The sequence below is a fragment of the Brachyhypopomus gauderio genome, chromosome 6, assembly GCF_052324685.1.
Source record: "Brachyhypopomus gauderio isolate BG-103 chromosome 6, BGAUD_0.2, whole genome shotgun sequence".
NCBI lineage: Eukaryota > Metazoa > Chordata > Actinopteri > Gymnotiformes > Hypopomidae > Brachyhypopomus > Brachyhypopomus gauderio.
Genome location: NC_135216.1, coordinates 29,169,491 through 29,180,456, shown reverse-complemented (window position 1 = coordinate 29,180,456; position 10,966 = coordinate 29,169,491). Strand labels below are relative to the sequence as shown.

The window sequence follows — 10,966 nt, the reverse complement described above, 5'->3', positions numbered from 1 at the left end:
TCTTGCCAAATACAAGGATGTCATCAACAATGGCTGTTACTCCACTGAGTCCTTCATACGTCTCGTCGACTCGCCTTTGGAACTCGTCTTGGGCTGAATTAAGACCGAAGGGTAGCCTGAGGAATTTGTACCTGCCAAACGGCGTGTTGAATGTTGTTCGCAGGGATGACTCAGTGCTTTACTTTATGGCCCAATTGCCGGATCTGGCATCCAGGACGCTGAAGTACTGGCCTCCAGCGAGCTTCGTAGTGGCATCCTCTAACATAGGTAAGGGGTAGTGAGGCCTTTGGAGTGCCTTGTTGAGGTCTCTTGGGTTCATACATATTCTCAGTTTGCCACTATGTGACTTATCTATTACCACCAGAGCGTTCACCCACTCAGTGGGTTCAGTTACCTTGCGTATGATGTTTGACCTTTCCATCTTGTCGAGCTCTTGCTTGAGTCTATCTCGCAGTGTGATGGGGTGTGGTGGGTATACCATGGGTGTGGCACTCGTGTTGACACGGAGGTGACATTCACCCGGGAACTCTCCGATGCCCTGGGGGACGTCTGCATACTCCTCTAGTAGGCTTTGGGCCTTTTCTTTACTAGAGACAGACAGTATCCGCTTGATCAGGTTCAGGTCCAGACTAGCCCTCATACCTAGTATTGGTGGTGCTTTGGTGTCAACAATGTGAAAATCTAGTGTCACTGAGCGATGTCTATACTTGCATCTCAGTTGGCAGGTGCCCCTCACTTTTAGCTGCTCACCCCCATATGCTGTGAGTCTCTGGGTGGCTGGTTGTAGAGGAATATTTTTGAATAGCCCTTTAAACACATGCTCAGGAATGGCATTGGTTTGTGCACCCGTGTCTATTTTAAATTAGATTTTGTGCGTGGCTATTTCTTCTTCAGCATAGGCTTGTTCAATGTCCTTGCCAGCGTTCTTGGTTGTGAGCCTGTCTATGTAGAGCTCTGCGTTCTCTTCATCACTGTCTTCTATCACAGCATGCATGGCTCTCCGGTGGAGCTGCGCTGCGGTCTTTGACTAGCAAAATGGTGGATCTGTGGCAAAATGGTTTAGCTTCTTGCATTTTAGGCATTGTGTGCCTTTAGCTGGGCATGCGTCTTTGGCACCATGTTGACCTCCACATCTGCCACATTCTGTGATGGCTGGAGTGGGCTGCCTCGGTTTAGCCCTTCTGTCGTTAGCTGTCCATTTGTTTTCAGCTGCTTTGCTTACGGCATGCACTGCTTCAGCCCTGTGGTCCTTGTTTCCAACCACTTCTTTTAGCTGTGCTTGTGCTAGCTCATAAGACCGTGCTATGTCTATAGCTTTCTCAAGTGTGAGGTCTGCACCGTGGCTGAGCAACTTCTCGGGGAGGTTGTTGCGATAACCATGCGGTCCCTGACCATTTTATCGCTATTTGGGTAGCCACAGTCCTTTACCAGTAACTTCATTTTGGTTATGAAATGCTCAAAGGTCTCTTTTTCCCCTTGCAACTTCTTGTGGAAGCGATATCAAGCATATATTGGGTTAGATGTCGTAGTACGTCTAAATTATTAGCATCGTCTTCTGCTAATGTCCACGTGTTGTACACATCCCTACCTTTCTCTCCGACCCACAATAAAAGATAACTGCACTTATCTTGCTCGCTTTTCTCTCGCAGGGGTCCTGAGAACATCAGCTCTGTGTGCTGCTTGAAACGGCACCATGTCTCCGGTAGATTCGGCGAATCCCAGTCCATCCTGGGCGCTGGTACTCCAAACATCTCCATATGTAATTGAGTATGTGGGAGAATCACCTCTACTCTGACACCATGTTGTATTTGCCCTCTGGCATTAAACTTGTATATAAAGACGGACAGATACTGGCTTTCAATCCACTCCGTTTATTTCACTGTCCAAATGTGACACCTAGATCTCGTGAGAGTTATGACGTCACGCAACTACGGTGGCCAACTGGCTCACGATGTTACACATTTGATTCGATCTCTCACTTTTGCCATCACTACTCTTTGGTCTTAGCCATGTTAGTAGTTGGAGTATTACTGATTGTGTGGGGTGGACAGGTGTCTTTATGCAGCTAACGACACTAGCTAACATTAGTTAATGGTAGGATTAGGGTTAGTTAATGGTAGGATTAGGGTCAGTTAATGGTAGGATTAGGGTTAGTTAATGGTAGAATTAGGGTTAGTTAATGGTAGGGGGTGTTTACACTCTGAGCCACTTTCATACCAGCTGAGTATATTTTAAACATCACAACCTGCCTGCGCACTGTAGCTGACTGGCCCTGTGTTCATGGTTAACCCTAACCCCATGTTCATGGTTAACCCTAACTGTCAGGGTTGGACCCAGGCACGTGCCTCCTGCCGCCACTAGGCGGAGCACGCAAGCTAGAACCAGGGGCAATCAAGCCCAATAGAACACAGCTGTCAGCAGCCTATTTAACACGGGTGACTCCAGCAACCCGTTGCTGAAGTTGTTAGTTGTTGCTGCACTCGCAGCCTAAGCCAGTTACTCCTGCAGTGACTTATTTCTCTCAGTCTTCCGTTTCTCCCCTGAGTGTTCTCAGGTTTTGTCTCTCGTACGTTCTGTTTGTTTCTTCCCTCTCTGTTCTATGTCGGTTTGTCTACCAGTGTTCTGGTGGACAGGCTGACAGGTATCCTGGTAGAAGCTTAGGTCTTGCCTACCTAAGCTTCATCTATTTTATTTCCCCTTTTGACACGTTGACACGTGATTTTCGTTTTCCCGTTTTTTTCTTTGGACGCGTTGTGTTCCATTCCGCGTGTTTTTTTTTGTTTGTTTACTTACCTGGTCTATACACACGTCGAGGTTCTCCGTGTAGTTCTTCTGTTGTTCCCTCTGGGTTTTTTGTTTTCGTTTTCCCGCAGTCGCGGAGGTTTCAGTTTGGCTGTTTTTTGCCGTTTTGCTTTTAGTGGGTTTGCACTTGAGTCCTACACTCCTCGAAACCAGCGCGACACCACCATGTTCGGGGGTGCCGCGTTAAGGCCCATTCACACCCTACGGTAATTACGGATACGGACCCTTTCGTCCGGTTCCGGAGGTCGTTTCATCCGTCAGTGGGTCCGTTGCCAGAGCGCTTACGAATCCGTAGTAACGGAGCAATATAAACCGGAAATCAGGGGGCAGTAGAGAGTCAGAAGCATCGGAAGTACACCAATTCGGGAAAATCAATGAAGAAGAGTACTGGACTTTAAAAAATGGCACTCGAGTTAGAAGAGAAACTTTGCGAGTTGGTTAGAGGCTACATTCTGCTACGGTGGCAGGTCATTGCGATAAACAGCGATGCAAAAACAGCTGGGAGGAGATTGCTGGTGCGCCGGTGCCGGAAATTTGACTAGTGGCCCCCTACAGAGGCTACGTTTGGTACGGACGGACGAAATTCGTCCGTGTCCGGAGGTATAAAGCAGGCTTTACACTAACCCCGTGTTCATGGTTAACCAGTGTTGGGAACGTTACTTAAAAAAAGTTATTAGTTATACTTACTCACTACTTGTTCAAAAAAAGTAACTGAATTACTCTATAATAAAAGTAACTCGTTACCAGGGAAAGTAACTATTTGCATTACAGTTCAAAAAAAGTTATATGCCAATGAATAAGGATTTTTTGAAAAAGCAGTTTTCAGTCAGTTGAAATGAGTAGATCAGAAAGGTGTTTAACGTTTGATATTTATTGCACATCCACAGACCAGTGCAGGATAAAATCCTTTAAAATCCCAAATCTTTGTAAAACAAAAAAAAAAAAGCAAAAGTAAACAGTTACACTATATAAAGTGCATTTACATCTATCAAATTAAATTAAATTCTCTCAACCTGAGACAACTGGTTTGTTCACAACAGAAGTAAACTTAACAATAAAACTAGGGGTGACCTGCAATAGTCGCTGATTCGACTATAGTCGACTATACCCCCTAGTGGACTATGAACGTCATAGTCGAATGTACCATTCTAACTGCATGGGGGTGCCCAAGGATGCAGCTGAGCATTAGTTGTTACATGAAATGTCTTTGTTTTCGTTATATATAGCCTTTTGTCAAATAAAATCATCCTAATTTCTGTTAATAGGCACCTGGGAGATGGTCTGGTTGCCGGTGGATGTGCTGATGCCGGGGTTGGATGAGCCGTTGCCACGAGGGGTCGTGCTGATGCTGGCCCGCCTGAGGCCCACCGCCTGCACCGAGGGGACTGAAGCTGCTTGGCCGGGGAACAGGAGCCTTGACTGTTGCTGTGGAACTTTGAAACCACCCTGCAACCACGGACTTGTGTTAACGGGCCGCCCAATGGAGGATGGGTTCCTTTTTGAGTCTTGGTCCTCCCGAGGTTTCTTCCTAATCCCCACCACCATAGGGAGTTTTTCCTCGCCACTGTCGCCTTTGGCTTGCTCATTAGGAATCTGGACCCATATGATTGTAAAGCTGCTTTGTGACAACATGTGTTGTGAAAAGCATTATATAAATTTGACTTTGACATGTTAAGTTAAACAGTTGTTACACCGAGAACTGTGACCTATCGAGATCTGTTACTCCTCACTAGCCTGGGCAGGGGTCCCCTCGCATTACTGTTAGTATATCAATATATAGTAACATACCGCTTTTAATGACCAGTAACGTCAACGGTGTTGTAACGACAGGAAAAGTTATTAATTATATTATCCCGTTACTGACAAAATTATGCCGTTATTCGCAACACTGCTTAGTTAACCCTAACCCTGTGTTCATGGCTCAGTCTTGCTGGATGTAGCCATGTCTCAAAGGTCCACCTCTACAAGAGTGTTATTATACCTAGTCCCTTAACACAGGTGTGATATGATACTAGTCCCTTAACACGGGTTTGATATGATACATTTACGGCATTTGGCAGACGCCCTTATCCAGAGCGACTTACATTTTTATGATACTAGTCCCTTAACACAGGTTTGATATGATACTAGTCCCTTAACACAGGTGCGATGATACTAGTCCCTTAACACAGATTTGATATACTAGTCCCTTAACACAGGTGTGATATGATACTACTCCCTTAACACAGGTTTGGTGTATGATAAAGATTTTCCAAGGAAGATTTGGATTTGCTTTCTCAGGTGTGAAGACTCACAGCTTCTCTGTCCTCTGTCCCAACACTTGTGTTGAATCATGAGTGGATTACTGCGATTTATTTTAGTGTGGTTACTATTGACATGAGTGGATTACTGTAATTATTAGTGTAGTTACTATTGTCATGAGTGGATTACTGTAATTATTAGTGTAGTTACTATTGTCATGAGTGGATTACTGTAATTATTAGTGTAGTTACTATTGTCATGAGTGGATTAGTGTAGTTACTGAAAACTGCATTATTATGGTGCTGTTAATTCAGACTCTCAGAGTGAGCATGAAGTTTGTAATTCATAAACAAACTGCTCTCTGACGGAGGACTGGACAGACGCAGGACTGGTTTATCCCAACACAGCTGCAGCAGAAAGCTCTGGCCTCTTTCTCATGTCATGTGATGAGACGTTTGGCCAATGATGACGATGTAAACAGTGAAGTTCATGCTGACAAACCTAATGTATGTATGTGGGATGTGTAATGAAACAATCTTGATTCCCAATTTTATTTTATTTATACATGAAGAAAAACATATTTACAAATATATTATACCAGTATTACATATTTATTATTCAAAGCCAAGGAAAAGCTCGAGTGGGACACACACACACACACACACACACACACACACGGGGACTCATTGGTCTGGGTGGGGTCCCTCTTGGGCCCTCGTGTCTGTGTTTCTTCAGGTCTCCCAGCCTTTGCCCCCAGGTTGTGATGGGAGGCGGAGCCCGACTCGGCCAGCCGCCTCCTCCATGCTGCTCTCGCCACGCCCATGGAACAGCCTGTAGAGCGCCACGTGTTGCCTTGACGACGTGAGCAGACACAGGTAGGTGTGGGAGGTGTGAAGAGCTTCCAGCCGAGCACGACAGTATCGCTCCCCACTCACCTGAACAACACACACACACGAGAGCAGGTAAAACCACTCACCTGAACAACACACACACGAGAGCAGGTAAAACCACTCACCTGAACAACACACACACGAGAGCAGGTAAAACCACTCACCTGAACAACACACACACGAGAGCAGGTAAAACCACTCACCTGAACAACACACACACGAGAGCAGGTAAAACCACTCACCTGAACAACACACACACGAGAGCAGGTAAAACCACTCACCTGAACAACACACACACGAGAGCAGGTAAAACCACTCACCTGAACAACACACACGAGAGCAGGTAAAACCACTCACCTGAAAAACACACACATGAGAGCAGGTAAAACCACTCACCTGAACAACACACACACGAGAGCAGGTAAAACCACTCACCTGAACAACACACACACGAGAGCAGGTAAAACCACTCACCTGAACACACACACACACGAGAGCAGGTAAAACCACTCACCTGAACACACACACACACACGAGAGCAGGTAAAACCACTCACCTGAACACACACACACACACACACGAGAGCAGGTAAAACCACTCACCTGAACACACACACGAGAGCAGGTAAAACCACAGAGTAATAAGGTGCAACACTGTAGGCTAACCAGGGTGGAGTTTGCTCCACACACTAAACTCAAGCACTGTTCCCAAATAACAGCTGCGCTATGTAAGAATCGGCTCAAAGCTAGAAAACCTCGTACGAACTGCCTTCCACCGCATCACTACTATATACACTAATAAATATTACTGCTGTTACCTATATACACTAATAAATACTATGTAAGAATCGGCTCAAAGCTAGAAAACCTCGTACGAACTGCCTTCCACCGCATCACTACGAAACCACAAAACCAAAGTGGCGTCTTCACTGGATTAATTGTTTCGAAGAGCTATGCACTTCCAGCTGATGCCCAGAACACACACCTCTACACTCATACGATACACTACTGCTGTTACCTATATACACTAATACTACTGCTGTTACCTATATACACTAATAAATACTACTGCTGTTACCTATATACACTAATACATACTGATGCTGTTACCTATATACACTAATACATACTGCGGCTGTTACCTATATACACTAATAAATATTACTGCGGCTGTTACCTATATACACTAATAAATACTGATGCTGTTACCTATATACACTAATAAATACTGATGCTGTTACCTATATTCATACGATACACTAATAAATACTGATGCTGTTACCTATATTCATACGATACACTAATAAATACTGATGCTGTTACCTATATTCATACGATACACTAATAGATACTGATGCTGTTACCTATATTCATACGATACACTAATAAATACTACTGCTGTTACCTATATTCATACGATACACTAATAAATACTACTGCTGTTACCTATATTCATACGATACAATAATAAATAATACAGCTGTTACCTATATTCATACTATACACTAATAAATACATACTGCGGCTGTTACCTATATACACTAATAAATATTACTGCGGCTGTTACCTATATACACTAATAAATACTGATGCTGTTACCTATATACACTAATAAATACTGATGCTGTTACCTATATTCATACGATACACTAATAAATACTGATGCTGTTACCTATATTCATACGATACACTAATAGATACTGATGCTGTTACCTATATTCATACGATACACTAATAAATACTACTGCTGTTACCTATATTCATACGATACACTAATAAATACTACTGCTGTAATGTTCGCAGTACTGTTGAGTGAATCTAAAGGTTAATGGAGATGTACAGACATGTCCGCTCCAAGGTGATCACGGGAGCCCAGCTGTATCTACACACACACAAACACACACACACACACGCGGCACCCACCTGGTTTTTGCGGAATTGCTCCATGATGTAGTTGTAGGCCATCGTGTGTTTGTACTCCGGCCCTTTTAGATATCGTAACTCTCTTAAGATGCCACGGCACACGCGGAGCGGCGAGCTGGACGCGGCCATCTTGGACAGCGTCGTCAGTGACGTAGGACGTCTATGACGCAGCATGACGTAGGAACCCGTGACGCGTCTTTAACGAGGCAGGGCGCGTGAGATATATCACTATTAGTGCAAACAGCCTGCACTGTGTTCATGTTGGCGGTGTTTAATGATCGTCTTTGATCGCAGCGTTATTACAGACTGTGTCACCGCCCGGGGTGTCAGTCCCGAGTGCACAGACCCGTCAGTTTATAACGGCTTTGGGTGACTTTAATAAACACTGCGTGTATTACACAGTGTTAGATTACACCACACAGAGTACGGAATCAGACATTTTAGATCCTTAGTTAATATGAATGTTGTTCATGAGTTTTTAATGTGAGAAACATTGTTGGGTGAGACGCGCAGTGTTCTCACCCAACGATATGAACAAAATCACGATATGAACATTTTGTCGCCTCAACCACACTGAGCTAGATGGGTTTGGGACTTCAGTGGTAGCGACTGGTATTTAGATTGTGGGGAAGTGTCACAGCATTGTACGTTGAATGGATAATGCAGGTTTTGTTGACCAAAAATAATATAAAAAATTTTCAAGATTTAAATATTTTTTACATTTTACATTTAAATCTATTTAAAAATACCATTACGACTTCATTAGTCGGTGTCGAATATACGTTTCGGCTATATGTAAAAGGTTGGATGTTAAGGTAATTAAAGTTATTGATTATTAGACGCATGGTCAGCTGATCCAAACAAATCAGACTGAAACGTTCTTAACACTCAAGGTTGTGCACCGCAGAAGCTGTGCTGCCCGAATACCACCACTAGGGGGCAGTAGTACTACATCCCTCATAACGATGTGTTTTCCGAATGCCTTATAAATCTACATTTTAAACATTTATTTGTTCATAAAATAAGATTTTACAGGTGTTCACAAACCTGAAAAATCTCAGTCCTAACAAGTGGTGTTACACTACACCACCACACCATTACTGTCCACTACCATCTATACAGTCTTCAGTCTATAATGGCACATCTATACAGTGGTCTTCAGTTTATAATGGCACATCTATACAGTGGTCTACAGTCTATAATGGCACATCTATACAGTGGTCTACAGTCTATAATGGCACATCTATACAGTGGTCTACAGTCTATAATGGCACATCTATACAGTGGTCTTCAGTCTATAATGACACATCTATACAGTGGTCTACAGTCTATAATGGCACATCTATACAGTGGTCTTCAGTCTATAATGACACATCTATACAATGGTCCTCTCTCGAGACCTGAGAAACTAACACTCCTTTGCCAGCAGAGGGCGCCACACTCCCTTCAGAAGTTCCCTTCATCCTCACTCCTCCACTCTCTTACCCCTTATCTCCCACTGCATACTAATGCCCTGCAGGAACAGTCCCTTACTCCTCCATCCCTCCCTCCATCCTCTGGTGAGAGAGAGAGAGAGAGAGAGCACGAGAGTGAGCTGCATTAGTGTTCGTTCCCAGCCAGAAGGCGAGGGTGCTCTGTGTGTGTGTGTGTGTGTGTGTGTGTGTTAGTCAGTGTTTAAACAGGTAACAATATGAAACACACGGCAGCACAGTTGTGTGTATGCAGGATGGTGTGTGTTATCCAGTGGGGCGGGAGCTGAGTCCCCCGTATGTGTGTGTGAATGTGTGGAACTGAAAGCAGGTGTGTTTATCTGGAGACGCTGAGGAGGACAGTGTGAGACACGCTGAGGAGGACAGTGTGAGACACGTTGAGGAGGACGGTGTGAGACACGTTGAGGACAGTGTGACAGACGCTGGGGGTTTGGGCAGACGCCACCCCCTCTGGAGCCATCAAAACGGAAACAGTCGGAGTATTCGCTTTTCTCTTGCGTTTTTTGTTCTTCTTCTTCCTGATGGGAATGCTGGGAGGTGCTCTGTCGTTCCATCTCATCGCTCTCTCACTTCTCTGTCTCTCCATCTATTTCTCCATCTACATATTCTACAATTTCTTCTGTCTATGAGACAGAACACACAAAGCCAAGGTGCTTCCATCTCTCCCTCTTTCTCTCTTTTCCATATTCCTCCATCTTTCCTCATCATTCCCTCTCCTCCTCATGGCCTGACACTCGCTCTCTCCCTCTCTCCTCCCTCCCTCTCTCCTTCCTTCCCTCATTCTCTTTAACTTTCACCGTATCTACATTCCTCTGGCGTTAGCGTCTAGCCTGACTGGTTCTCTTCTCTCCCCTCCCCCACACTTCGCCTCTTGATTTGGGATGCGGGTTGTATTGATAGGTAGGTAGATCAGTGTATCTGTGTGTGTGTCTGGGTGTGTGTGGGGGTTTGAGTGTGTGTATGTATGTGTCTGGGTGTGTGTGGGTGTATTCTGGTCCTATATGACACATAGTAACACACATATACAGTCACATTAAAAAATAACATCTCATTCAGTGACCTGTGTGTGTTTGTGTGTGTTTGAGTGTGTGTGTGTGTGTGTTGCTCTTCGTGTAAAACCCATCTGCCCTCTGTTTCCTCTCTGTTGCTACAGTCATTTCACAAATTCACAATCACACAAACTCACCTCCTTCTGTATGTATGTATGTATATATGTGTGTGTGTGTATATGTGTGTGTGTGTGTGTGTGTGTGTGTATATGTGTGTGTGTGTGTGTGTGTGTGTATATGTGTGTGTGTGTGTGTGGTTGTGTGTGTGTGTGTTTCAGTCTGTAACCCATCTGCCATAATTCCTGGTTCAGGTCTAAACTAACCCTTCTCCATTTTAGTGTCTGTCACCTGGGCTCACTCGCTGGTCTGGCACACACACACACACACACACACACACACACACACACACACACACACACACACACTCTCTCTCTCTCTCTCTCTCTCTCTCTCTCTCTCTCTCTGAAGGAATAATGTACTTCTTCACTATATCATGTTCAATTTTTCTCATCGCCTCTTTCTTCTTTCTCTCTTCTCCTCTTTTTCTGTCTCTTACCATTTCATGTTATTTT

General features: G+C 44.3%; 2 protein-coding genes and 1 long non-coding RNA gene across 8 annotated transcripts in view; 2 read left to right on the top strand and 1 right to left on the bottom strand.

The window, feature by feature from the left end:
• LOC143517603 (uncharacterized) lies at positions 1–5,543 on the top strand. Its single transcript, XR_013131994.1, has 3 exons — positions 1–267; positions 1,650–1,767; positions 4,068–5,543. It is a non-coding gene; the product is annotated as an uncharacterized LOC143517603 (long non-coding RNA).
• Positions 5,544–5,584: 41 nt separating this feature from the next.
• On the bottom strand, positions 5,585–8,033 carry fmc1 (formation of mitochondrial complex V assembly factor 1). Its single transcript, XM_077010308.1, has 2 exons — positions 7,856–8,033; positions 5,585–5,978 (listed from the first exon to the last, which is right to left on the bottom strand). Exons 1-2 carry the CDS (start codon positions 8,027–8,029, stop codon positions 5,775–5,777), a joined length of 378 nt encoding a protein of 125 aa, XP_076866423.1. The 5' UTR covers positions 8,030–8,033; the 3' UTR covers positions 5,585–5,774.
• A 1,412-nt stretch (positions 8,034–9,445) lies between these two features.
• The window catches only part of grin2ba (glutamate receptor, ionotropic, N-methyl D-aspartate 2B, genome duplicate a), an 88,778-nt gene continuing 87,257 nt past the window's right edge, over positions 9,446–10,966 (top strand). For 4 of the 6 annotated variants that reach the window (XM_077010306.1, XM_077010304.1, XM_077010302.1 and 1 more), the window contains exon 1: positions 9,446–10,245. The gene's annotated coding sequence lies outside the window, so the exon portion shown is untranslated. The remainder of the gene's footprint in view (positions 10,246–10,966) is intronic. The other 2 variants (XM_077010307.1, XM_077010303.1) reach the window with 1 other exon arrangement.